Source organism: Leptonotus elevatus, chromosome 19 (assembly GCF_054856555.1).
Source record: "Leptonotus elevatus isolate MCC_2025b chromosome 19, RoL_Lele_1.0, whole genome shotgun sequence".
NCBI lineage: Eukaryota > Metazoa > Chordata > Actinopteri > Syngnathiformes > Syngnathidae > Leptonotus > Leptonotus elevatus.
This window is the reverse complement of record NC_141257.1, coordinates 2101998-2129924: the sequence shown is the minus strand read 5'-3', so window position 1 is coordinate 2129924 and position 27927 is coordinate 2101998. Positions and strand designations below refer to the sequence as shown.

Below are 27927 nucleotides of genomic sequence, written 5' to 3'. Positions count from 1 at the left end.
TATATACTGAAAATTATTTTTAAAAAATCTAATTAAAAAAAATCTGCTTCACTGGATATTGTGCTGCTCCTCTTGATGTACACACATTGGCCACTTGGGGGCAGTATAACAGACAAATGTGGAGGAGGTCACTCAGTAAGCCGTAGTAAAATTTGTCTTTTTTGTGTGTGCAGAGGATAAAGAATACTGAACTAGTGGACAATACGGCCTAACTGAAATGGATTGGCAGAAAAAAATTCAGATAACCGATGTTTTTTAAAATTTTGTATTTTTTTAAGGAAAAGCAATCAATAGTATTGAACTACTTACGGAAAAGAATTCAACATTTGTTGATACTTTTTTTTTTCCTGCTTCAATGGATATGGCATAGATACCACGGACTTCCGACTTCCGGGTTTCACAAATCAGCGTTGTTTCCGGCCACTGATGGCCGCGTTCCAACACTCGCACCCCCACCTATGCGCCCCCCGACCGCGCACTCCCGCCGATGTCTCAACTCTCTGAAATGCTTCAGACAACTGAGACAGACACACTACACACTCACACCCGTCGACAGGAACGCGCAACCGAGGGGCACAAAGGCGGAAGCGCAAGAACTGGGACACGGCCCACACGTCGCAAACAGGAAACGGATGTGTGAAACCCAGGAAGTCGGAAGTCCCGCCTCCTCCGTGGTATATACACCATTGTGCTGAGGGATGTTCTCTGGCCACCCCAAATCTGGCAGAAAATGTCATTTTCACACGGATGCAGTATTCTTTCATTCTTTTAATATTCTGCCACAATTCATTTATATTCCGTGCATATTTAAAGGGCAAATTTGCAATTGATCTGAATGCAAACTCTGAACCGATTTGTCTTGTAAAGTATGTTTGGTGAGATGTCTTGTCACCCTGGCCACCCCACTGAATAATTTCTAGCGACGCCCCTGGTTTAGTCATGTTGAGTGGCAGCACAGTAGTCAAGAATCACAAGTAGAAAAACAGCTGGAAGGTAAACCATTTACCGGACATCTCCAGATCTGTATGACACATGAAATGTTGTCTTCCGCTGGCAGTAATTTTAAAGCGTACCTGACGCACAATTAGACATCCTCCACCCCCCCCCCCCCCCCCCCCTATCGCTTTACAACACAATGGAGGCGATTCTCAGGAATCCTTGGCATCCTGCAGGCTCGGTCTCCTGGTCGAGACAGCCGCGGAGGAGGACGTTCTTCCAAAGCGAATGGGGGGGGGGGGGGGGGGGGGTTGGACTTCAATCCTAAAAGCCTTAAATCCGGACGCCCCGCGAGACTTCTGAGGAGATTTTGTGAGCACGGCAGACGACATCGGCTGCTGAGGAAGTTGGACGTTGTGCACTCCACTCTGCAACAAGTAAGATCTTTTATTGCCTTGTCCTGTCCTGTCTTTAACGTCTCCGTTCAGACCGAATAAAAAGTGCAACGTGTTGTATGACTGGAATCAGCAGTTTTAACTTTTTGCTGCTGATAGTGAAATGTCAGTATCCTGCTTGGTGAGAAAACACCCTTTGTGATTTCAAAAAAAAAAAAAAAAAGGTCTGGGAATTCCCCAGAAAATGTAGCAAAACTGCACTTCTCAGTGGCCTTTTATTTTATAAGGTACACATTAGGTAACCTGTGCACTAATCATGGTGTCTAATCAGCATCTGGATATCGCACACCTGTGAGGTGGGATGGATATTCTCGGCAAAGGAGAAGGGCTCACCGTGACAGATTTTAACTGGTTTGATATTTGGGAGAAATGGTGATATTGTGTATGTGGAAGAAGTTTTAGATCTTTGAGTTAATCTCGTAAAAAAATGGGAGCAAAAACAAAAGTGTTGCGTTTATATATTTGAGTATATCTGTCATTTTTCGGGGGGTGGGGGGAGGGTTATGCATTAAAAGTACTAGTGGTATCTGTACTTGGTATCAGAATCGATGATCTGGAAAAACGTGTTGTTGAATTTCTCTAATAAAATATGATGTATTCACCAAATGATTCCCGAGCGCGGCTCCTGCTGCTGCTCACCACTGCCTCAGGGGATGGGTCAAAATGCGGAGAAAGAGTTTCGCTCCACTTAAGTGGGTGTGACAATCAGTGTTACTTTAAAAATCACTTTTATTTGGGATTTTCCATCATTGTACTCGCCTAACAGTCAAAGTAAAATGTAAAAGTACATTTTGAATCACATTCTCCACTTGAGTAAAAATATCAATATAAATGTAATTGGAAAAAAAAATACTTCACCTTTTCTCTAATCACATTTCCTACGATAGGTGAACTGGAGATTTGACTCATTTTCCCTTTTCCAGCTCTGGAAAGGTCCTCAGAAGTTTATAAGTAACAAGGCCATCAAAGTATTTTTACTTTTATTTTGTCATCTTTTCACTTATCAGGTGGTGAACTGCGATGTTGGCAATGACTATTATGCAATAATCACATGAATATTCAAAGTAGTTTCCTCATATAAATGTTTGGTGTAAACGTTTTTTTTATTTTTTTTAAATTGATTATTATATGTTCTAAGTTTATTGGAGTTGAATTTTATTGGTGCCATACGAAAGTGTAACAGTTGTAAAAGATTTCGCTTTCACATTAGACAGTAATTACTGTCTAATGGGAAATCGAAATCTCAATTGCGGAACCTTTTGTTTTTGATGGGAGCAAACTTACATAACGCCAGCTTTCAAAACGGGCATTAAAGTGTGTGGGCGCGTGTGTGTGCGCGCGTGGGTGTGTGGGTGTGTGCGAGCACACACACTGGGCACCTGCAAGCTGCTGTTGCGCAAACACTCCGTTCAGACCGAATGCGAAGTGGAATGTGTTGTATGACAAGAATCAGCAGTTTGACATCATTTTTTTTAACTTTCTGGTGCTGATAGTGAAATGTCAGTATCCTGCTTGGTGAGAGAGACAACACGCTTTCTGATTAAAAAAAAATATATATATATATTTTTTTTTTAAAAGAGAGAGAGAAAGCAAACATTCCTCCCCCAGTCGCCTTTCACCCATACAAATGTCACTCTATTACGGCTCACAAGTTGAGACACTGACTTGTTGACACAAGGTAAGCAGCGCTACAGAAACTATGACGGAATGCCCCCACTGTCTGCCTTTTTTTTTTTCTTTTTTTTTTTTCCAAATGTAGTACAACTTTTTAGCTTGGAGGCTGTTGACTTTTAATTGACGGGACAATCGATCCTCGGTGGCTCCCAGGCAAATGTTTCGCTCGGCTGCACGACGCTCGTAATTCACAATGACAGGAAGGCAACATGACAGTTAGTACTATGGAAGGAAATCTCCGTAAATCACAATGAAATCGGCTTTAACAGTTGCTTACTGTTTCTTTTCCTTTTTTAAACACATCTTGATTGTATGATGTTTGGCATTAAGAGCGGAGAGAAGTATTAAAGTTCACTGATACTCTATACTAGGGTTGTAGGTGCAATTTTGTTTTATTTTTATTTTTTTTGGGGGGGGGGGCTGGGAACTCCCCAGAAAATGTAGCAAAACTGCACCTCTCAGTGGCCTTTTATTTTATAAGGTGCACATTAGGTAACCTGTGCACTAATGGTGTCTCTTGATATGGCACACCTGTGAGGTGGGATGGATATTCTCGGCAAAGGAGAAGGGCTCACCGTGACAGATTTTAACTGGTTTGATATTTGGGAGAAACGGTGATATTGTGTATGTGGAAGAAGTTTTAGATCTTTGAGTTAATCTCGTAAAAAACAGTTGTAAAAGATTTCGCTTTCACATTAGAAAGTAATTACTGTCTAATGTGAAAGCGAAATCTCAATTGCGGAACCTTTGCGTTTGATGGGAGCAAAAAAAAAACGCCATCTTTCAAAACGTTCATTAAAGTGCGTGGGTGGGTGCTCTCAAACCGCAATTGAGATTTCGCTTTCACATTAGACAGTAATTACTGTCTAATGTGAAACTGAACCTTTTATGCCAAACAAGAACCACATCTACACTTTACATGAATACTTGTACATTTTAATGTTTAGTGTAAACTTTTTTATATTATATGTGATAAATTTATTGGAGTTGAATTTTATTGGTGCCATACGAAACAGTTGTAAAAAAATTTGCTTTCACATTAGACAGTAATTACTGTCTAATGTGAAAGCGAAATCTCAATTGCGGTTTGAGAGCACCCACCCACGCACTTTAATGAACGTTTTGAAAGATGGCGTTTTTTTTTTGCTCCCATCAAACGCAAAGGTTCCGCAATTGAGATTTCGCTTTCACATTAGACAGTAATTACTTTCTAATGTGAAAGCGAAATCTCAATTGCGGTTTGAGAGCACACACCTACACACCTACACACCCACACACTTTAATGAACGTTTTGAAAGATGGCGTTATGTAAATCTCAATTGCGGAACCTTGGCGTTTGAAGGGTGCAAATTTACAGAACGCCAGCTTTCAAAACGTTCATTAAAGTGTGCGGGCGTGTGGGCGTGTGCTCGCACACACTGGGCACCTGCAAGCGTCTGTTGCGCAAACACGACTCGCTTGTGTTTTGTGTGCAGACTCGCGTCCAGTCGGGCCTGTAGGTTCTTATTGTGATGATGTCACCAAGCGGCACCCAGGCGAAGGAAATTCACACCTTGGGTCCAAGCGGGATGATGATGAAAGAGTGACGGGCGCTATTTTTGCATTTGCGACTGTTCGAGGATCGAGTACTTGACTGGCAACTTGGCATGCAAAGTTTGCATTAAAATGTAAATTGTGAGCTCTTAATTGTGTCGTCAACCTACTTATTACGTATTGTGATCAGGGTCACACACGGCTTAATGTGAAAATGATTAACTGAATGATAAAATGAAGGCCTCATCTCTGCAGGGGCAGCGATTGCGCCATAAACCTTCGCTGGAATTTTGGATGGTCACATCAGAGATAAGGCTGCCAACACTCAAAACGAAACTCAACTAATTGGGTATGCCTTATATATACACTATAAGCTGCAGTTTTGCAGATAGTGAACTATACTTTTTTTTTTTTTTTATTAAAAAAAGAACAATTCCTATTTTATTGGAATCCCCTAGCTAAAGGATTACTGTCAAACTAAGCATAATACAAAGTTTTGTATTCAACACACACACAGTCACACGTGTAAACAGATCATTTAAATATCGCCACAGGCATATCGTCGTTATCCTCCTACTGCAACATTCTGAGAAGCTGTGACCAGCTCCATGTACAGTATGTCTGTATTATACTGCCCCCAGGTGGCCATGGCACATACAACAGAAGGAGCAGCACAATGTTGATTGAACGGAAGCAATATGTGTGGACTGTACTGTAAATTCCAATGCAGTACTGAGGAGAATGTCTTACAGTTGTTATTTTATTAATATACTGTAATGGCAGTAAATTGCTAGAATGTCAATCAGTTAAACACAGACCTCCCCCAAGGTTGAACTCAAGTGGAAAAACAACAACAATTATAATGTCATATTTGTTTTTTAATACAGTATCATACAGATGTGTACAAATACATGTAAAGATACGGCTACTCCCAAGTAATAAAGTTTCAGACACATACCTATCAAATGTTATTTTCCAAATAAAAGGCACAGCAAATAATGCATGTTAAATATTTTACTGTACAGGGGGTCCTCAGTCTACGATGGCAATGTAACCAGAATTTTTAGTGAAACAGTCATAATTACAGTACATAGATATTTGGAAGAGAAAAAAAAACACTTCTAGGCCTTAAATATAAACCAATCCAATGAAAAACAGTAAATACGTTGGTAAATGTGTATGAGTATAAACCAAGGACCCCCTGTAATTTTTAACTAACTGTGACCCACCCATAACAAGTCCATGAGCACTTTTGGCACCCAACCCACCAGTTGAGAATCGCTCCTTCAGACAATTCATTCTATCTGATGTTTCATTTCACAGCTACACCAGGCCAAGATGGAGCCCGCTGATCCAAATGAGAAGAAGAAAAATGGCCACACCCACACCCATGGACCTGTGGCGGGTGTCTACCTGGAGAAGTCTAAGCAGAAGATGAGCATATACGAAGCCATGAAGAAGCGTCTACTTAAACCTGGAACCGCGTTGGCCCTGTTGGAAGCGCAGGCTGCCACAGTAGGCATTGTAGACCCCGTGATGAACAAAGTACTTCCAGTCACGGAAACCATCAAAGAGGACCTCGTTGGACCGGAGTTGAGGGAGAAGCTCCTCTTTGCGGAGAAGGCCGTCACTGGTTACATGGACCCTTACACTAACCAAACCATCTCTGTGTTCCAAGCCATGAGGAAAGATTTAGTACCCAGAGATTACGGCTTGAGACTACTTCAAGCGCAAATCGCCACGCATGGCCTGTTTGATCCAATTGAGAAGACAAACGTTTCAGTTGAGTCAGCCATCCAGAAAGGCTACTACGAAAAAGGTCTGTTGGATGACCAGATGTCAGAGTTAAAGGTGTTCTACGATCCTAGCACACAACAGCACATCAACTATCAATCGCTGGTGGAGAAGTGTATCGTGGATCCTGACACAGGCCTGCTTCTTCTCCCCATCTTCATCACTTTCAAGGGGTTGAGACAAGGAATTTCCTCCGCAGAACTCTTTGAATCCAAAATCATTGACAAAGAAATCTATGATAACCTGCAGAAAGGGAAGACCACAACCCAGCAAGTGATGCTGGATGAGAACGTGAAGGAATACCTTCAGGGCAAAGGCAGCATCGCGGGCATTGCGATACTCTCATCCAATCAGAGACTGAGCATCTATGAAGCCATGAAGCACCGCATACTGATGCCTGGGACAGCGCTAGTTCTGCTGGAGGCGCAGGCCGCAACCGGATTCTTGATTGATCCCGTAGAAAACAAAAAGTTCACTGTGGATGAGGCTGTAAAAAACAAGCTCATTGGCCCAGAATATTACGCCAAGCTGCGCTCTGCCGAACGAGCTGTGACTGGATACAAAGACCCATACACCGAAGAAATCATTTCCCTCTTTCAAGCACTTTCCAAAGATCTCATTTTGAAGGAACATGGGATCCGCCTACTGGAAGCGCAAATTGCCACAGGGGGAATCATTGACCCTATCCACAGCCACAGACTTCCTACAGAGGTGGCCTTCAAAAGAGGCTATTTCGACCAAGAAATGAAAGCCATACTTGAACATTCAGGAGATGAGACAAAGGGATTCTTTGACCCAAACACAGAGCAGAATCTAACGTATCTTCAGCTGATAGAAAGGTGTGTCACAGATCCTGCCACCGGACTCTGCCTCCTCCCTCTTCGAGACAAATTGGATGAAATGAACTTCACCTTCATTGACTACCAAACTAAGATGGCCTTCAAACAGAAGAAGGTGGAAGTGACATGTGGCAAGTACACGGGAATGACAGTATCTCTGTGGGAGTTGCTCATGTCAGAATACTTGGATAAAGAGCAGAGGAAAGACATTATACTGAAATACTGGGAGACGAGGCTCACTATCGAGATGATTGTCACAACAGTTCTAGAAATCATTGAGACATATGTCAAAACCACCAAGGTCATCTTTGAAGGCATCAGAGAAACGGTCACAGCCAAACAGCTGGTTGAGGCTGACATCATCAGCGAGGAGGTCCTAGACGATCTAAAGAAAGGGAAGAAGTCTGTTACGGAAGTGATTGAAGATCAAAACCTACATGTGTACCTCCAAGGGAAAAACAGCATTGCAGGTGTTCTTCTGCCTGACTCCCAGATCCTGACCATCTACCAAGCTAGACAGAAAGGCAAACTGATGCCAGGAACAGCTCTGGTTTTACTTGAGGCACAGGCGGCAACAGGATTCATCATTGATCCTATTGGAAATAGAAAGTTTTCCGTGGACGATGCAGTCAAAGCCAAGATTGTTGGGCCAGATTTATGCCAAAAGCTGCGCTCTGCAGAGAAGGCGGTGACAGGTTACACAGACCCGTACTCCGGGACCACAATCTCTCTGTTCCAAGCCATGCAAAAAGACCTCATCCTAAAGGATCACGGCATTCGACTCCTGGAGGCACAAATTGCCACTGGTGGCATCATCGACCCGGTTAACAGCCATCGTATTCCTGTCCAAGTGGCCTACAAGCGTGGGTACTTCAATGAGGACATGAACGAAATCCTGAGTGACTCCAGTGATGACACTAAAGGGTTTTTTGACCCCAACACACATGAGAACCTCACCTACTTGCAGCTCATGGTCAGATGTGTCACAGATCCCAGTACGGGACTCTGTCTCCTGCCACTCAAAGGCAAAAGTCACAAAATCAACATAGATGACGCCATGAAGGAACTGTTCAGAAGAACAGTTGTTTCTGTACGGTATGGCCGCTTCAAGGGCAAGCACGCCACTTTTTGGGACCTCATCAATTCAGAGTATTTGTCAGAGGAAAAGCGACAGGAGTTCTTCAAACTCTTCAAGTCAAGGAAACTCACAATTGAGGAAATCAGTGAGTCCATTTCAGTCATCATTGAGCGCAAGGAGATAAAACAGCAAGCAGACCTACGCTTCCGAGCCCTCAGGGGGGAGGTTTCCATCGTGGATCTTCTGGAGCTTCAAATAGTGGATAAAAAAACCTACAGTAACTTGATTGATGGAACATTAAAGAGTAATGATGTATTGCAAATGGACAGCGTGAGAGCCTATCTGCAAGGAAAGAGCTGCGTCGCCGGTGTGATACTGCAGCCCTCCAATCAGAAGCTGAGCATCTACGAAGCACAGAAAACTGGCATCCTGACACCAGGCACAGCTCTTTGCCTCCTAGAAGCACAGGCAGCCACGGGGTTCATTGTCGATCCACTGGCAAACAAAAAGCTCACCGTGGAACAAGCGCTACGGGAAATGTTAATTGGTCCTCAGATGTATGAAAAGCTTCTGTCTGCAGAGAGGGCCGTCACTGGTTACACCGATCCGTACACGGGCCAAAAGATCTCTCTTTTCCAAGCCTTGAAAAAGGATCTCATTGTAAAGGAGCATGGTATACGTTTACTCGAGGCCCAAATTGCGACAGGTGGTATCATTGATCCATTGAAGTGTCTTCACTTACCTCTTGACGTAGCCTGCAAGAAAGGATATTTTGATGAAGAACTGAATAAAATTCTGTTGGACCCAAGTGATGACACAAAAGTTTTTTTTTACCCTAACACCAAAGAGAATCTGACATACATGGAAATGTTGGGTAGGTGTGTCAAAGATAAAGAAACAGGACTGTTCTTCTTACCAATGACTAGCACACCAAAAACCTCAAAAACAAATGTGTGCCTGTACACTGACAGTGAAATAAAGAAAGTGTTTGAAGAGACAGCGGTGAGCATAACGTTAGGACGCTATGCAGGAAAATCTATTTCTCTCTGGGACTTGATCCACTCTGGCTACTTCACTGAAGAACAGCGAAATGAACTACTGGAAAATTTCAGAGCAAGAAAGGTCACCACACACTCTATCATCACCATATTAGTATCTACCATTGAAGAACTGGAGAAGAGTAAAGCGCCCAAAATGACAATGGGCCTGAGAAAGCTTGTCTCAGCCAAACAATTGCTCGACTGTGGCATTATCGACATTGACACATTCAACCAGGTGATGGAAGACAAAGTGACTTTGGCAGAAGTCACCAGAGATGAGCGCGTGCAACGATACCTGAATGGATCAAGGAGCATTGCTGGGATTAAAGTGTATCCATCGCAAACAGTCCTGAGCATATATGGTGCAAAAACGGAAGGGATGTTGACCGATGGCATTGCACATTTACTGCTCGAAGCACAGGCTTCTACAGGATGGGTTATTGACCCTCTCACAAACAAGTTCTACAGGGTAGACGAGGCTGCAAAAGAGGAAGTAATTGGGCCAGATGTGTGTGAACAGCTTCTGTTGGCCGAGCGAGCCGTTACTGGATATAAAAACCCCTATACCGACACAACAATATCATTGTTTGAGGCTATGAATGAGCAGCTGGTTGAAAGAAGTGATGCCATTCGTCTTCTTCAGGCACAAATAGCAACAGGTGGAATTGTAGACCCAAACATAAGTCTCAGGCTGCCTGTTAATGTTGCAATCAAAAGCGGACTTCTGGATGACCAACTAAAAATCCTTCTGCTGAACCTTCCTGAAAATGCAAAGGGATATTTTGACCCCAACACAAAGGAAAAACTCTCCTATCTTGAGCTGATGAAGAGATGTGAAATAGATCCTAAAACGGGACTGCTTCTTATACCGCTGCAGGAGGATAGATCAAATGTTTTTCACACAAAGGAACAAATAGAGCTTGAGTTTAAAAACAAAACAGTTGCAATGCATGTGGGTAAATTCCAAAGCAAAGATGTGACCTTGTGGGAATTGTTGCTGTCTGAATACATATCACAGAAGAAGAGGGAGCAGCTCGTACAACAATACCAGACTGCCACAATAACTGTTGAAGAGTTAATTGAAATACTCACAGTCATCATTACAGAGGTGTCTTCCAAAGAAATAAAGTTCAACGGACTGAGGAAGAAGGTCTCAGCAAGTCAGCTCTATGAGTCAAAGATAATCTCAAAGAAGCTTTTCACACAGATCGTACAAGGGGAAGTGACTGTAGACCATGTTAACAAAATGGAATCCATCCAAAAGTATCTTGGTGCGACAAACAGCATAGCCGGTGTCAGAGTTGAGTCTACAAAGGAGATTATGAGCATCTATGAAGCAAAGTCCAGAGGCTTGCTGAATCCTGGGACGTCTCTTATACTTCTAGAGGCTCAAGCTGCCACTGGCTTTGTCATTGATCCGGTCAACAACAAAAGGCTTTCAGTGGCTGAAGCTGTAACTCAGAAAGTAGTCGGCAGCAAGTGGAAAAAGAAGCTGCTCTCAGCAGAACGAGCTGTCACAGGATACATTGACCCCTACACTGGTGAAACCATTTCTTTATTCCAAGCTTTGATTAAGGATCTCATAGTCAAGGATCATGGAATTCGTCTTCTTGAGGCTCAAATTGCCACAGGAGGCATAATAGATCCAGTATACAGTCACAGAGTGCCTGTGCAGGTGGCTTACCAAAGAGGTTACTTTGACGAGGAAATGAACCAGACTCTGTCTGACCCAGATGATGACACCAAGGGCTTTTTTGATCCTAACACACAAGAGAACCTCACTTATCTCCAACTTATAGAGAGGTGTGTCACTGAGCCAAACACAGGTCTTAACTTACTCCCCATTGTGAAGAAAGGGGAGTTCTACTTTTTTGTTGACGAGGCCACAAAACTTATACTGAAATCTACAACTACCACCAGAGCCGGCGGGAAGTATCAGGGAACCACGGTGTCACTGTGGGATCTGCTCTACTCCAGATATGTCACTGAGGAGAAGAGGCGAGAGCTTGTGCAACAGTACAAGTCTGGTGCTATCACGATTGAACGCTTTTTGGAGATTTTCTTGGTGATCATTCAGCAGCACACCACCACTACAACCACGTCGTCAGTCACCACATGTCAAGTATCAAAAACAAACGTTGACAGCACCACCACAGTAACAGAGACTGAAAGCTTTCATGGTATTAGGAAGGATGTCAGTGCTACAGAGTTGCTAGAATCTAAAATCATCAATGAAGACCTCTTCAAAGATCTCAACACAGGAACAATCACAGTAAAGGAAATAAGTGAAATGGACTCTGTCCGTAAGTATCTAGAAGGGACCAACTGCATAGCAGGTGTGTACTTACAGTCCACCAAAGAGACCCTGAGCATCCATGAAGCCAAGTCCAGAGGCCTGCTGACTCCTGGAACGTCTCTTGTGCTCCTAGAGGCCCAAGCTGCCACCGGATTTGTCATCGACCCAGTCAACAACAAGAAACTTTCAGTGGAGGAAGCTGTGGCTCAGAGAGTTGTTGGCATTGAGTGGCAAAAGAAACTGCTGTCAGCAGAACGAGCTGTCACAGGATACAGAGACCCTTACACCGAAAAAACAATATCTCTGTTCCAGGCCCTGAAGAAGGACTTGATCGTCCAAGATCATGGAATTCGTCTCCTGGAAGCTCAAATTGCCACAGGAGGCATCATTGACCCAGTATACAGCCACAGAGTTCCTGTGCAGGTGGCTTACCAAAGAGGTTACTTTGACGAGGAAATGAACCAGATTCTGTCCGACCCTGATGACGACACCAAAGGTTTCTTTGATCCCAACACACAGGAGAACCTCACCTATCTCCAGCTTGTCGAGAGATGTATCACAGATCCCATTACTGGACTTAGCCTGTTGGTTATTGTAAAGAAAGGGGAGGTCTACTTCTTTGTTGACGAGGCCACAAAACTTATACTGAAATCTACAACTACCACCAGAGCCGGCGGGAAGTATCAGGGAACCACGGTGTCACTGTGGGATCTGCTCTACTCCAGATATGTCACTGAGGAGAAGAGGCGAGAGCTTGTGCAACAGTACAAGTCTGGTGCTATCACGATTGAACGCTTTTTGGAGATTTTCTTGATGATCATTCAGCAGCACACCACCACTACAACCACGTCGTCAGTCACCACATGTCAAGTATCAAAAACAAACGTTGACAGCACCACCACAGTAACAGAGACTGAAAGCTTTCATGGTATTAGGAAGGATGTCAGTGCTACAGAGTTGCTAGAATCTAAAATCATCAATGAAGACCTCTTCAAAGATCTCAACACAGGAACAATCACAGTAAAGGAAATAAGTGAAATGGACTCTGTCCGTAAGTATCTAGAAGGGACCAACTGCATAGCAGGTGTGTACTTACAGTCCACCAAAGAGACCCTGAGCATCCATGAAGCCAAGTCCAGAGGCCTGCTGACTCCTGGAACGTCTCTTGTGCTCCTAGAGGCCCAAGCTGCCACCGGATTTGTCATCGACCCAGTCAACAACAAGAAACTTTCAGTGGAGGAAGCTGTGGCTCAGAGAGTTGTTGGCATTGAGTGGCAAAAGAAACTGCTGTCAGCAGAACGAGCTGTCACAGGATACAGAGACCCTTACACCGAAAAAACAATATCTCTGTTCCAGGCCCTGAAGAAGGACTTGATCGTCCAAGATCATGGAATTCGTCTCCTGGAAGCTCAAATTGCCACAGGAGGCATCATTGACCCAGTATACAGCCACAGAGTTCCTGTGCAGGTGGCTTACCAAAGAGGTTACTTTGACGAGGAAATGAACCAGATTCTGTCCGACCCTGATGACGACACCAAAGGTTTCTTTGATCCCAACACACAGGAGAACCTCACCTATCTCCAGCTTGTCGAGAGATGTATCACAGATCCCATTACTGGACTTAGCCTGTTGGTTATTGTAAAGAAAGGGGAGGTCTACTTCTTTGTTGACGAGGCCACAAAACTTATACTGAAATCTACAACTACCACCAGAGCCGGCGGGAAGTATCAGGGAACCACGGTGTCACTGTGGGATCTGCTCTACTCCAGATATGTCACTGAGGAGAAGAGGCGAGAGCTTGTGCAACAGTACAAGTCTGGTGCTATCACGATTGAACGCTTTTTGGAGATTTTCTTGATGATCATTCAGCAGCACACCACCACTACAACCACGTCGTCAGTCACCACATGTCAAGTATCAAAAACAAACGTTGACAGCACCACCACAGTAACAGAGACTGAAAGCTTTCATGGTATTAGGAAGGATGTCAGTGCTACAGAGTTGCTAGAATCTAAAATCATCAATGAAGACCTCTTCAAAGATCTCAACACAGGAACAATCACAGTAAAGGAAATAAGTGAAATGGACTCTGTCCGTAAGTATCTAGAAGGGACCAACTGCATAGCAGGTGTGTACTTACAGTCCACCAAAGAGACCCTGAGCATCCATGAAGCCAAGTCCAGAGGCCTGCTGACTCCTGGAACGTCTCTTGTGCTCCTAGAGGCCCAAGCTGCCACCGGATTTGTCATCGACCCAGTCAACAACAAGAAACTTTCAGTGGAGGAAGCTGTGGCTCAGAGAGTTGTTGGCATTGAGTGGCAAAAGAAACTGCTGTCAGCAGAACGAGCTGTCACAGGATACAGAGACCCTTACACCGAAAAAACAATATCTCTGTTCCAGGCCCTGAAGAAGGACTTGATCGTCCAAGATCATGGAATTCGTCTCCTGGAAGCTCAAATTGCCACAGGAGGCATCATTGACCCAGTATACAGCCACAGAGTTCCTGTGCAGGTGGCTTACCAAAGAGGTTACTTTGACGAGGAAATGAACCAGATTCTGTCCGACCCTGATGACGACACCAAAGGTTTCTTTGATCCCAACACACAGGAGAACCTCACCTATCTCCAGCTTGTCGAGAGATGTATCACAGATCCCATTACTGGACTTAGCCTGTTGGTTATTGTAAAGAAAGGGGAGGTCTACTTCTTTGTTGACGAGGCCACAAAACTTATACTGAAATCTACAACTACCACCAGAGCCGGCGGGAAGTATCAGGGAACCACGGTGTCACTGTGGGATCTGCTCTACTCCAGATATGTCACTGAGGAGAAGAGGCGAGAGCTTGTGCAACAGTACAAGTCTGGTGCTATCACGATTGAACGCTTTTTGGAGATTTTCTTGATGATCATTCAGCAGCACACCACCACTACAACCACGTCGTCAGTCACCACATGTCAAGTATCAAAAACAAACGTTGACAGCACCACCACAGTAACAGAGACTGAAAGCTTTCATGGTATTAGGAAGGATGTCAGTGCTACAGAGTTGCTAGAATCTAAAATCATCAATGAAGACCTCTTCAAAGATCTCAACACAGGAACAATCACAGTAAAGGAAATAAGTGAAATGGACTCTGTCCGTAAGTATCTAGAAGGGACCAACTGCATAGCAGGTGTGTACTTACAGTCCACCAAAGAGACCCTGAGCATCCATGAAGCCAAGTCCAGAGGCCTGCTGACTCCTGGAACGTCTCTTGTGCTCCTAGAGGCCCAAGCTGCCACCGGATTTGTCATCGACCCAGTCAACAACAAGAAACTTTCAGTGGAGGAAGCTGTGGCTCAGAGAGTTGTTGGCATTGAGTGGCAAAAGAAACTGCTGTCAGCAGAACGAGCTGTCACAGGATACAGAGACCCTTACACCGAAAAAACAATATCTCTGTTCCAGGCCCTGAAGAAGGACTTGATCGTCCAAGATCATGGAATTCGTCTCCTGGAAGCTCAAATTGCCACAGGAGGCATCATTGACCCAGTATACAGCCACAGAGTTCCTGTGCAGGTGGCTTACCAAAGAGGTTACTTTGACGAGGAAATGAACCAGATTCTGTCCGACCCTGATGACGACACCAAAGGTTTCTTTGATCCCAACACACAGGAGAACCTCACCTATCTCCAGCTTGTCGAGAGATGTATCACAGATCCCATTACTGGACTTAGCCTGTTGGTTATTGTAAAGAAAGGGGAGTTCTACTTTTTTGTTGACGAGGCCACAAAACTTATACTGAAATCTACAACTACCACCAGAGCCGGCGGGAAGTATCAGGGAACCACGGTGTCACTGTGGGATCTGCTCTACTCCAGATATGTCACTGAGGAGAAGAGGCGAGAGCTTGTGCAACAGTACAAGTCTGGTGCTATCACGATTGAACGCTTTTTGGAGATTTTCTTGATGATCATTCAGCAGCACACCACCACTACAACCACGTCGTCAGTCACCACATGTCAAGTATCAAAAACAAACGTTGACAGCACCACCACAGTAACAGAGACTGAAAGCTTTCATGGTATTAGGAAGGATGTCAGTGCTACAGAGTTGCTAGAATCTAAAATCATCAATGAAGACCTCTTCAAAGATCTCAACACAGGAACAATCACAGTAAAGGAAATAAGTGAAATGGACTCTGTCCGTAAGTATCTAGAAGGGACCAACTGCATAGCAGGTGTGTACTTACAGTCCACCAAAGAGACCCTGAGCATCCATGAAGCCAAGTCCAGAGGCCTGCTGACTCCTGGAACGTCTCTTGTGCTCCTAGAGGCCCAAGCTGCCACCGGATTTGTCATCGACCCAGTCAACAACAAGAAACTTTCAGTGGAGGAAGCTGTGGCTCAGAGAGTTGTTGGTATTGAGTGGCAAAAGAAACTGCTGTCAGCAGAACGAGCTGTCACAGGATACAAAGATCCTTACACCGAAAAAACAATATCTCTGTTCCAGGCCCTGAAAAAGGACTTGATCGTCAAAGATCACGGAATTCGTCTCCTGGAAGCTCAAATTGCCACAGGAGGCATCATTGACCCAGTATACAGCCACAGAGTTCCTGTGCAGGTGGCTTACCAAAGAGGTTACTTTGACGAGGAAATGAACCAGATTCTGTCCGACCCTGATGACGACACCAAAGGTTTCTTTGATCCCAACACACAGGAGAACCTCACCTATCTCCAGCTTGTCGAGAGATGTATCACAGATCCCATTACTGGACTTAGCCTGTTGGTTATTGTAAAGAAAGGGGAGGTCTACTTCTTTGTTGACGAGGCCACAAAACTTATACTGAAATCTACAACTACCACCAGAGCCGGCGGGAAGTATCAGGGAACCACAGTGTCACTGTGGGATCTGCTCTACTCCAGATATGTCACTGAGGAGAAGAGGCGAGAGCTTGTGCAACAGTACAAGTCTGGTGCTATCACGATTGAACGCTTTTTGGAGATTTTCTTGATGATCATTCAGCAGCACACCACCACTACAACCACATCGTCAGTCACCACATGTCAAGTATCAAAAACAAACGTTGACAGCACCACCACAGTAACAGAGACTGAAAGCTTTCATGGTATTAGGAAGGATGTCAGTGCTACAGAGTTGCTAGAATCTAAAATCATCAATGAAGACCTCTTCAAAGATCTCAACACAGGAACAATCACAGTAAAGGAAATAAGTGAAATGGACTCTGTCCGTAAGTATCTAGAAGGGACCAACTGCATAGCAGGTGTGTACTTACAGTCCACCAAAGAGACCCTGAGCATCCATGAAGCCAAGTCCAGAGGCCTGCTGACTCCTGGAACGTCTCTTGTGCTCCTAGAGGCCCAAGCTGCCACCGGATTTGTCATCGACCCAGTCAACAACAAGAAACTTTCAGTGGAGGAAGCTGTGGCTCAGAGAGTTGTTGGCATTGAGTGGCAAAAGAAACTGCTGTCAGCAGAACGAGCTGTCACAGGATACAGAGACCCTTACACCGAAAAAACAATATCTCTGTTCCAGGCCCTGAAGAAGGACTTGATCGTCCAAGATCATGGAATTCGTCTCCTGGAAGCTCAAATTGCCACAGGAGGCATCATTGACCCAGTATACAGCCACAGAGTTCCTGTGCAGGTGGCTTACCAAAGAGGTTACTTTGACGAGGAAATGAACCAGATTCTGTCCGACCCTGATGACGACACCAAAGGTTTCTTTGATCCCAACACACAGGAGAACCTCACCTATCTCCAGCTTGTCGAGAGATGTATCACAGATCCCATTACTGGACTTAGCCTGTTGGTTATTGTAAAGAAAGGGGAGGTCTACTTCTTTGTTGACGAGGCCACAAAACTTATACTGAAATCTACAACTACCACCAGAGCCGGCGGGAAGTATCAGGGAACCACGGTGTCACTGTGGGATCTGCTCTACTCCAGATATGTCACTGAGGAGAAGAGGCGAGAGCTTGTGCAACAGTACAAGTCTGGTGCTATCACGATTGAACGCTTTTTGGAGATTTTCTTGATGATCATTCAGCAGCACACCACCACTACAACCACATCGTCAGTCACCACATGTCAAGTATCAAAAACAAACGTTGACAGCACCACCACAGTAACAGAGACTGAAAGCTTTCATGGTATTAGGAAGGATGTCAGTGCTACAGAGTTGCTAGAATCTAAAATCATCAATGAAGACCTCTTCAAAGATCTCAACACAGGAACAATCACAGTAAAGGAAATAAGTGAAATGGACTCTGTCCGTAAGTATCTAGAAGGGACCAACTGCATAGCAGGTGTGTACTTACAGTCCACCAAAGAGACCCTGAGCATCCATGAAGCCAAGTCCAGAGGCCTGCTGACTCCTGGAACGTCTCTTGTGCTCCTAGAGGCCCAAGCTGCCACCGGATTTGTCATCGACCCAGTCAACAACAAGAAACTTTCAGTGGAGGAAGCTGTGGCTCAGAGAGTTGTTGGCATTGAGTGGCAAAAGAAACTGCTGTCAGCAGAACGAGCTGTCACAGGATACAGAGACCCTTACACCGAAAAAACAATATCTCTGTTCCAGGCCCTGAAGAAGGACTTGATCGTCCAAGATCATGGAATTCGTCTCCTGGAAGCTCAAATTGCCACAGGAGGCATCATTGACCCAGAATACAGCCACAGAGTTCCTGTGCAGGTGGCTTACCAAAGAGGTTACTTTGACGAGGAAATGAACCAGATTCTGTCCGACTCTGATGATGACACCAAGGGCTTTTTTGATCCCAATACACAAGAGAATCTCACCTATCTCCAGCTGCTCAAAAGGTGCATAATAGATCCCATCACTGGACTAAGTTTACTCCCCTTGATCAAAAAGTAATTAATTTTTTTCATGTTTTTTGTGCTTTGTTGTAAATCATAATTAGCATTAGGTAAGCACTACTTTTTTCACTTAAGAAGATTTAATCTTAGTTTTTCATGTTTCATACTGATATGCCGGGAAATTGTTGCGCTACGTCTCATGAAATAAATACATGATTTTTAAATCCTATTTAGTTTAAGTCAAGGTCATATAACCTAGTTTTTCTGTACTGTTATTAAAAAAATTGACCTAATAAACAGGAATGTAAACACTGTTTGTTTTATTACCAGTATGATTTGGCTTTCTGAAGCTCTTATTTGCTCAGTGAACAGGTTTTCCACCTAAAATTAAGCATTTAGAGTACATGTCAAGGGTAAACATTAGACAAGCGATACTCCAAAAAGCTTGATAATTTTTTTATTTTAGCTTAAGCACCTAAAAGGGAAAAAAAAAACCTTGCTTCATATAAGAATGACTAAAAACATTTAGTGTCATGATTATAACTCAAATATCACCTGTGTCGTATTAAAGGAACCAAACAAAGGCAATATGAAACTGTAAACATTTATTTCCAATAATCAATGGGGGAAAAAACTGTGTCTATTTGAATGATAGAACACAAAGTGTGAATCCAGGCTTCACTGCGGTCTAAAAAAAGCTTCAGGAACATTATTGAAGCAATCACGTCTCATGGTTTTAGCTCTACTCCAATTTGTCCAGCAACTGGCGAATGTCCTCCTGTCCGCGATAAATCCTCTTTAGCCCTCTGGGAAGATACCGACAGGAGGACAGGTTGAGGTAGTCGAGTGCTGTCATTTGGCTTATGACAGGCCTGCAAAACCAAAACGGAAAGATGGAAATACAATCAGTCATTGTGGTTTATAACAGTATTTCCCAACCCAGGGTACAGGTTTTACTATTGATTCATACAAACGTCGACAGCAAAATGGAATCATTTCATTGAATTGCGTAATGGTCTCTCATGGCACAGTGGTTGGGAATCACTGGTTCTAAAGGTAAACAAAGGAAGTGGTTCCTGGTACCTCAGAGCAGCTGGCGTGATTCTGGTCCCGCTAAGGTTGAGCGACCGCAGGGTGTCGGCGTCGTTGGCCCGGGCCAAGTGACACATGGCCACCTCCAGGTCCTCCTCAGAGAAAAGCTGATTGGCCACGTCCAGCTGCCGCAGCGTGTGACTCCACTTCTGCATCACAGCATGGAGGCCTTCCTTTTGGGATGTGCCCAAGTGTCTGCTGAAATACTGACCCCAGAAGAGGCACTCCAGCTCTGCCAGACACAAAGTAGGCACATTTCAAACTTTTGAAGGGTACTTAAGGTCAAATTTAAGAGAGTTGCTAAATGTCTTAGCTGTAAAAACGTATGTTTGAATTTTGATCAAAATTTTGTTTGTTAAAATTTGGTTAACTGGATTGAAGCCCTAACACTAGTTTTAAACGGTAACCGTCTTCTGAAACCCTAACTCTGTCTTAAAACTTTATTCTGAAAACCTAACTTTAATTTCAAACCGCAAAATAAAGACATTAAAGTAAAAATGGCCCCTTTACCAAGACAGGGTAACGCTGTCAGACCCGCAGACGTGACACGTGAGCAGCCTCGCAGGTCCAGGACTCGCAGCCGGGGGGAGCCAAAGAGTATGTCTCCTAAGTATTTGTCGGTCATGTAGGAGTACGACGTGGTGGCGATACACAATTCCTCCAGTAGAGGAAATCCAGGAGACAATTCGGCACCGTTGCGCATGCTCTTGTGCAGCGGGCGGACGTTCAGCATCCGGAAGGTCTGATGACAAGTTCAATGGAGTTTTTTTGGGGAATGGACGAAAATCAGTAAGCCGTAATAAAATATTTACCAGAGGTGAGAGTGAGTCACACATGTACATGTCATAATAAACTCTCAGGTCTTAAACTTCAAGTATTAGCAAGTCCCAAATTACTGTGGCAAAAATCACACGTCAAGCAAGTGGATTCATACAGCTTATGTCCCTCAGGGACAATCCACAACATCGACTCCACAGCACCATCTCCAGGCACACGACATGTATTACATTAGCCACTTCGCAGTCACCAAATGACAAGTTAAGCCTGACTTGAGTCAAGTAACATGACTCGAATCCCCCACTTCTGATATTTACCGTCTTCTACCTTAAGTTTGGGGCAAGCCATCTGTAACGCTTGGACGCAAACGGGCAGTTCGCCGTCTTTACTGTCCAGTTTTTTGTTAACCTCCAGCAACTCCAAATCGGGACAGCATCCCCTCTGAAAACAGAAGCGCGGCATTGAGCTTTGCTTCCGCTGCATTTGCGAGACTTGTGGTTCCTTACGGAGATGGCGGCGAGGAGTCGGTCGTACTTCAGTCCGTGGGTGAACCAAATCTGCCGGATCTGAGCGCCGTGACTTTCAAGGTAAGTGAGAAGACCTTCCACCTGAAACTACAGCAACACAAACACTTCTTAAATGTACTTTATTGAAGTTATTTGACAGAAATTTGTCTTTTTTTACGCACGCAGTTGTGTAAAATTTAATTGGTATGCATCTTAAACTAGTGTCTCACAACCTTTTTTTGAACTAAGGCACATTATTTACATCGGAAAAATCTCAAAAGTAAAAACAGAGATGTGGTTGCAAAAGTGTGCACACCCTCGTAATACGGCACATTCAAACAATCACATTCAAACTCATACATAGTGAAAGTCTGCCACCATTTAAAATGCCTCGTATTACCCCCACCCCCTAAAAAAAAATCTGAAGTTCTAGCAGGCTTTTTATGCCATTTTTGTAATCGCATTTTACAGCACAAGCCGTGGTCATCGGCTCACCTCCGTGTACTGTAGATTTAAACTTTGCAGCGATCTGCTGTGCAGGCCCAGGCTCTGGAAGGCCGCCCCCGTCAAGCCGGTACAGTAGGAGAGCGTAAGGGCTCTCAAGTTAGGGCAGAACTGTGACACCACCTGCCAGTAGATGTATTTATTTTTAATAATAAATCAATAGCTTAAAGTGTAACTATGCAACAAACTTTAGAAAGCAGATTTTGTGAATAAACCTGCTGACTTACGTCTACTGCGTGGTCCACATTTTTGGACCAGTGATGGAGGGAGAAATCCCGCAGCTGAGAGAATCTTTAAAAAAATAAAAGGCTACGCTTACACAGGGCATTTACACAGCGAATCTAAATAGCAACATCGAGTACCATACCTGTCCTGCGCCAGCCAGTCTAACGTGTCTTTAATCCGACTCTGTGTTTTTGGCAGCTGACTTTTGCCCGGCGCGATCCAGCAGTGACCGACGGAGACTTTCCGCCACAGGACAGGAGTGGCGGCGGCGGCGTTCCACAGGCGGCACACTCTTGCCACCCTAGCATGGGAAACGCATCGTTTTTAACTTCGGTAATTAGGCCAACATCAATACGAAAGTCAAGAGTGTTCCAAAAAAGAAAAAGAAGAGAAAATTGTATCCTAAAAACACAGAAAATTCTCACTCAAATGTAAAAATTTCATGAAATGTGTGAAAAGTAAGCATCATTTTGAATTAGAGTAGAGGTTTACTGTTGGCTATGTTTTCCTTCTTTTTTTCAGCATAAAGAATGAAATCCACTGGCAATAAAAATGTATTTTGTGTGTTAGAATGTATTCTTTTTTGAGCTTTCAACTATTACATTTAATTTGCCTCAAAAGACATGGAGGTAGTCACATTTCAAATTTCATATCTTTTTTTTTTTAATTTATAACACTGGTTGAATATTACCTGCACAGAAAGGGGACGGCACCATTTTGCGTGACCACCATCTTAAAAATATTGACCAGAACCTCCTCGGGAAGACTTTGTCCCCATCTGTGGTCCTTTGGCTTCTCCGCCACAAACACAGGCGGTGTCGCCTCCTCTTTTGTCTCAACAGCTGACGTACGAATAATAGATTTTCTCTTTTCCTTCTTCGCTGCAGTCTTTTTTCCACCCTTTCCTTTATTGGTAACTTTTTTCTTTCTTCCCTTCTTCTTCTTGTGGGCCCAGACGGAGCCGTCATCCCGCGAGGTGCTGCTGGATATGACGAGCAGCATGTCCTCGCCCTCGTGGACCGTGTATCCGGGCCAGGCCGCCCTGTTCACGCTCGTCTTTTTCTTTTTTGCCTTTTGATTTTTGGGCTCAGCGGTTTTCCTTTTCAGTGAGGCTTTTTCGGGCTTTGGTGCATCATCTCCCTGGGTGGACACGGATGCCCCGGCATCTTCAACCGTCCCTTCAGTGGATGCCATCATCAGGATGCTTTCTTGTCCTTACAAGCCAATGAACACAAATAATCTGAAAAATAGTTAGAAAGAAATATTACTGGATTTGTGAGGCTCATGGAAGTACTGCATCCAAGAGGTACAAATCTAATTTTGGGAGCGGTAAAATTATTAAGACTTTATTTAAAAAATTACAAATAAATGTTTGCATTTATCTTTTCCCTGTTGAACTACTACTAGTCTTACCCTTTCCTCAAGCCTTTCTATCTACCCTCCTGTTCTGTTTTATTATGTTCTAGATTTGTCTTAGTGACATGTTTGCATCCTTGCCTACAGATGTATATTTGAAACTGTCCAGTGTTTTATTTGCATGTGTACATGTGTGAAGCGTTTGTGTCTTATTATCGTTATATTACATTTACTACCCAATTTGAGCTAATTCAAAGTGTCATTCCTATTTATGACTGAATCATCCATTGCTCATCACGGAGATAAAGACACCATTTTCAAATATACAAACTGAATTACCTGTGTTGTTCTATTACCTGAAAGCCGTGTCCGCATCAGCAGCTCTTTTTTATGGTATTATAACACTGTCAGACCCAAATGTGGGCAAAAGTCAGACCAACTCGGGAACAATTGATTTCGAAAACACCATTGAGCAGCTCGGTCGTCACTGCAGCTAGCTGTTAGCTAAGGAAGTAAACAACGCCGGGCGGTACAACGACGACAAAAGACATAATTATATTAGGTGTGAATCAATGTTGAACTAGCGTCGTTATATTTCGCAAGATAAAGCTTTTCAATTTATTCTACAAATCCTCAGTTCGAGCGAATTGGCTGTTTCCGTTGTTGTGTTGTTGCTTTCATCCCAACAGGTTCGCGGCAGGATACTACACGTCCTGCTATAACATGATTGGCTGGAGTACGCTCATTGCTGCAATATTATTGGTTGCTGCTAGTAGGTCACGCCCTAAAGAAAAAAACAACAACAACAAACTTTGTTTTCATTATGTACACATGTGATTCATATTTTGAAAAGCCATGGGTTACGGGTTGTAGGTAGACAACATTTGTTTTGTTTTTTAAATTCCTTTAAAAAATATATATTTGGGGAGAGATCACAAAAAACTGCCATTTGAACAGTGGTGTATTTTTTTTTATTACGTACTCGAGCTTCCCTTCACCTCATTTGCTAATTGTTACATGAAGCATGATTTACTGTGTTCACTGTGTTAACATAATTAAAAATAACATTTCAATAAAGTTCATACATAACCTTAGATGGGAACGTTGCCACATCCAAGGTGGCCGCCCCGTAGACACGTCTACTTTGGCGCATCAGCGTATCTAGTCTTTATACATCTATAGGCTAAAATGCTAACAACAAAGCGGGCCATACGATTGGTAAAAAGCTCAACTACTTTCATTACTCGTCCAATCATCGGGTTGTATATATTTCCGGGCTAGCACAAACACGCTTTGCAGTGACTTTGGACATTTCGTGGTAAAACAGTTGTTAACGTTTCAAAATGAATTTGCATTTTATTGTAATTTGTTTTAATTATCATTATTATTGTGTATTTTAACTTTTCTTAGCGACAGCGGTGCCGATGAGCGGTCTTTCTAGCAAACAGTAATTGCTAACGTTAGCTTTGCACGTGACTTTACAATAACTTGTGTAGCGTTACAGATTTTTAGTTTGTGTAGAATCGCCGTTACCTACTAATCCCAGTGACACTTAAACACACCAATAATTAAGTATAGGTCGCAGTGTATTGATGAGAAGTTAACTTGCATTGTTTGTCTACCACAACAGCTGGCAATGGCGTCTGGGGGGAATTACTCGCTTTGTGGAAAAGCAGCTGTAACTGAAGCTAATTTGAGTAAGTCTAAAGACATTTATGTAAAGAAATCTCAAATTTAAATTGGTATTTGTACCTATATGTCCCTTTGGGTGTAGGTATAATTTGCTAATATTTCTGTTTTTCAGGAGATGATTATTATTGGAAGCTGGTGGCAGACTTTGTTGGCCCTCAGACGGGGGAAGGCTTGGATCTGGACAGAGAACTTTGCAGAAATAGACTGCTGATTCAAAGTGGCCTCATGAGGGAGGAAAATAACTTCGCATGGATCTCCGTCGTCGACTGGCTGAAGAGGATTTTCCCTGCCTACCATTCTGCGGACTTTCGGTGCTTGATAGAAAGAGGGATTGCCACTACCTTGAGCTTGACGGGCAGTGCCAGGGAGGCGTTTCTGGAGTCGTATGTCAATTTTAACTTTGTGGGCCCCATAAGCGACAGCATTGGTGTTGAACGAGACCACCTTTTAAAGATGAAAGACTTTTCCGAGCGGGCGCAGTCCATTGAGGTCACAAACGGTTTGATCCTGGAACTGAACAACTTTGTGACAAGGGAGAGAGTTTCTCCCATCAACTTGGTCACCTGGCTGAGGAACTTCAACCCGGAATACTGCCAAGATGGCAAAATTCAAAAAGCTTACAAAATCCTGAAAGTGAAGATCAAAAGGTTAAAGATGTGCTACTACAATTGTCAAACGAGAAGTCACAGGCGTAACTTTGTGATGGAGAATTTGCTTCAAAGTCCGTTTGAGCTGATGACGTCCAAAGACCACCACAAAACTTTGGTCAAGAAGCGCCCACAGTCATCTTGTGAAAAGATGGTGATCAAAGAGGAATACGATACCTACGAAATCTCTCCCAGCAACGAGTCCGAGAAGAATTCTTCGGTTCGATTAGTCGGAAATCAAGTGTCAGTCTGCAGTGGTGCAGTGAACACTGGGGAAGCATCCCGCGTAGCCGCAGCGGGAAAAAAAGACGAAATATTGCCATCTCTCCTGGACGTGGCCATGTTGTCTGTCAAGAAGCTGTCGAGTATACATCGTGGGCAAACCAAAAAGTGCAAGAGGATTTCCTGGGACCTCCTCATGAATCAGTACGCGCTAACGTGCAAGGAGAACCCCACCATGGATGCGTTTGAGAAAACTCTTCACTCGGTCGGCAACCAGGTCTCGTTGGCGCCCCCGGTGGTCTTCCTCCACCACAACGCCAATTTCTTGGTGGATGTGCACGACACGGTGGAGCAGCAGATTATAGCCTTCGAGGGCGAGATCACCCAGTCGCGAGGTGAGAAGCTGGGCCGGGACGCGCACCCTCTTTTCAAGAACGTGGTCAACTTCACCGAGAGCGCCACCTCCCGCTTCATCCAAATGTCCACAGACATGCTGGACCCCGACAAGGGAGCTTTGCTTGGCTACAAAAAACACTGGGTTGCCTTCTGCAATGAGAAGGACAACCCCTCTCAGCTACTCAGGAAGCCGCCGACGCTATTCAGCAGCTACTTTGAAGCCGCCGCGGGTCTCATTCACCACCACAAGGAGGTGGCGCTCTTCTTCTCTGACATGCTGGCGCTCCGCAACGACAATTGCCCCAACGTTCTCCTCGAGAGCGTGGTCGCTGACGCCAGCGATTCTGTCATCCAGAGCATCGTGTGCGTTCTCGCAATCATCTACTGCAAAGTGGTAGGTCCCTACTGGCAGCTTCTCAAGAGCGCGGGTGAGTACTCCCTCTTCAGCCAGTACTTGCTCTGCCTCTACCAGAAGTTCCTCGAATGGTCCAAAGACCCCTCCGAGCTGATGGTGCCTGAAAAGATCACCAATGTCTTCCTGCAGTTCGCGGTGCACGATAAGACCTACACCGGCGTGTACAACTACTGTTCGGATTTGCACACCAACAGGGACCTCATCAGGGTCTGCTTGAAGAGGATGATCAAGACCATTTCCGGCGTCGCTGAGTTGCACTTGATGGATTTCCTACCGGGAGGAATTTTTGCCAAAGTGCCGTCTCCCGAGTTGAACATCAAGCTGCTGAGCTGCAAGTTCTTCATCCTGTTAGCCGACTATCCCTACAGCCAACCGTCAGAAGAAAACAAGAAAAGAAACCCCGCATATTCGGATAGCTCGGAGGAATTGACTTCATCTGAATCTGAAGACACTTTCGGAAACCAAGCTCCTCCCCTTTCAGTGTCGGCACAATGGGTAAAAGGTCGTGGACAGCAGAAGAGTGTTCAACGTCCGGCCATTAAGACGGTCTATTCAGAGTGCATGGACCTGGATTACATCACCGCCACCGTGAAGAGGAACGGGGGGCCGTGCCGCACCCAGCCGGACGTGGACAAGATGCTGCTGCGTTTGGCCGACGACGACAGGCAGACCAAGCGCGAGGCTATCCGCTGCGAGATTGCCTATCAGAAAATGGTGCTGCACAACACCGACCCCATCCTCAACTCCTCTTTCAGCAACACCACCCAAATGACGTTGAAGCTGAAGCTGGCGCTGCCCCGCCTCAAGCCGGGCTACTCAATCGTTTTGGCCCCCAGGAAGACTGCGGTGATGAAGCGCGTGCGTCCTAGCGTGCAGGACAGTTTGAGTGGCCACCCCAAACCTGAAGGAAACCAACAGGTGTAATATGATCAATCAATCATGAGTGTTCGTTTATAAAGAACAAATATAGAATCGATTATTGATTTTTCACTCAAAGGAAAATATGTTTGTTTTTTTTTAAATATATAGCTAGTCATTTCCGAGTCGTCTTTATTTTGGAACTGATCATGTACTTATTCATAAATGTAGCAGAGTTCCTTTGATTTATTGTAAAAAGATGCATTTTTAAACATGTGACAACTGAACTGATCATGAGTATTACTGGAAAAAAAATAAAAACATCAATAAATATCTGCATAGTTGGTCATTGTCAGGCACATTCTTTTTCATTGTGCACAATCGTTGTGAGTTTAAGCAACGTGTTTGTTTGTTTTGTCTTTGCTTTGCAGTGACATTTGAAGGTTATTAAGTGGTTGCATCACAAAGCCCAGTCACTCGAGGTCATGTTTATACAACTAATGCGCAAATGTGAGCAAATTACATTCCGCATCGAGTAAGATTTTAAGATGAAAAGTGAACGAAACGTATCATCTGATCTTCCTTCCTGCTTTGTTGTCGTGGTTGTAAAACGAACAGACCCTTATCAACCAACCAACCGTGATGCTTTCAAGGCTCTCAAAACACTGGATATATTTTTCGGGGAAAATTTTACTTAACACAGTGATAACTAAGGTCTTATATATATTTTATGGGTATAACTGTGTTACTTGGGTTCTGCAATATTCATACAAAGGAAAG

The 27927-nt window shown here is 44.1% G+C and overlaps 3 protein-coding genes across 7 annotated transcripts; 2 read left to right on the top strand and 1 right to left on the bottom strand.

Annotated features, from left to right (window-relative positions):
- The first annotated feature begins 1280 nt into the window (after positions 1-1280).
- On the top strand, positions 1281-27486 carry LOC147157426 (uncharacterized). Of its 3 annotated transcripts, none has more exons than XM_086062162.1 (3): positions 1281-1373; positions 24548-24614; positions 24722-27486. In XM_086062162.1, exons 2-3 carry the CDS (start codon positions 24554-24556, stop codon positions 27211-27213), a joined length of 2553 nt encoding a protein of 850 aa, XP_085918288.1. In that variant the 5' UTR covers positions 1281-1373; positions 24548-24553; the 3' UTR covers positions 27214-27486. The 3 variants fall into 3 exon arrangements, with proteins under 3 accessions (XP_085918288.1, XP_085918289.1, XP_085918287.1); XM_086062163.1 differs by lacking the exon at positions 1281-1373 and adding an exon at positions 22483-22867; XM_086062161.1 differs by lacking the exon at positions 1281-1373 and adding an exon at positions 24149-24235.
- On the top strand, positions 1306-18766 carry eppk1 (epiplakin 1). Of its 2 annotated transcripts, XM_086062159.1 has the most exons (3): positions 1319-1373; positions 4854-4947; positions 5922-18766. In XM_086062159.1, exon 3 carries the CDS (start codon positions 5937-5939, stop codon positions 18513-18515), a length of 12579 nt encoding a protein of 4192 aa, XP_085918285.1. In that variant the 5' UTR covers positions 1319-1373; positions 4854-4947; positions 5922-5936; the 3' UTR covers positions 18516-18766. The 2 variants fall into 2 exon arrangements, with proteins under 2 accessions (XP_085918286.1, XP_085918285.1); XM_086062160.1 differs by lacking the exon at positions 4854-4947 and having other exon boundaries at positions 1306-1373.
- On the bottom strand, positions 19046-23628 carry fbxl6 (F-box and leucine-rich repeat protein 6). 2 transcript variants are annotated; one of them, XM_086062164.1, is made up of 10 exons: positions 23274-23628; positions 22253-22801; positions 21704-21862; positions 21564-21627; positions 21328-21459; positions 20833-20940; positions 20654-20767; positions 20060-20291; positions 19541-19781; positions 19046-19329 (listed from the first exon to the last, which is right to left on the bottom strand). In XM_086062164.1, the coding sequence occupies exons 2-10, from the start codon at positions 22756-22758 to the stop codon at positions 19200-19202; spliced, it is 1686 nt and encodes a 561-aa protein (XP_085918290.1). In that variant the 5' UTR covers positions 22759-22801; positions 23274-23628; the 3' UTR covers positions 19046-19199. The 2 variants fall into 2 exon arrangements, with proteins under 2 accessions (XP_085918290.1, XP_085918291.1); XM_086062165.1 differs by lacking the exon at positions 20654-20767.
- Positions 27487-27927: the final 441 nt, after the last annotated feature.

Coding starts and splice junctions, on each gene's coding strand:
- eppk1 (XM_086062160.1), top strand. CDS start 5,937: ATGGAGCCCGCTGATCCAAATGAGAAGAAGAAAAATGGCCACACCCAC.
- fbxl6 (XM_086062164.1), bottom strand. CDS start 22,758: ATGATGGCATCCACTGAAGGGACGGTTGAAGATGCCGGGGCATCCGTG. Junction 21,863..22,252: donor GCCGTCCCCTTTCTGTGCAG/GTAATATTCAAC, acceptor TTCCCATGCTAG/GGTGGCAAGAGTGTGCCGCC. Junction 21,628..21,703: donor GACTGGCTGGCGCAGGACAG/GTATGGTACTCG, acceptor ATTTTTTTAAAG/ATTCTCTCAGCTGCGGGATT.
- LOC147157426 (XM_086062162.1), top strand. CDS start 24,554: ATGGCGTCTGGGGGGAATTACTCGCTTTGTGGAAAAGCAGCTGTAACT. Junction 24,615..24,721: donor TGTAACTGAAGCTAATTTGA/GTAAGTCTAAAG, acceptor TCTGTTTTTCAG/GAGATGATTATTATTGGAAG.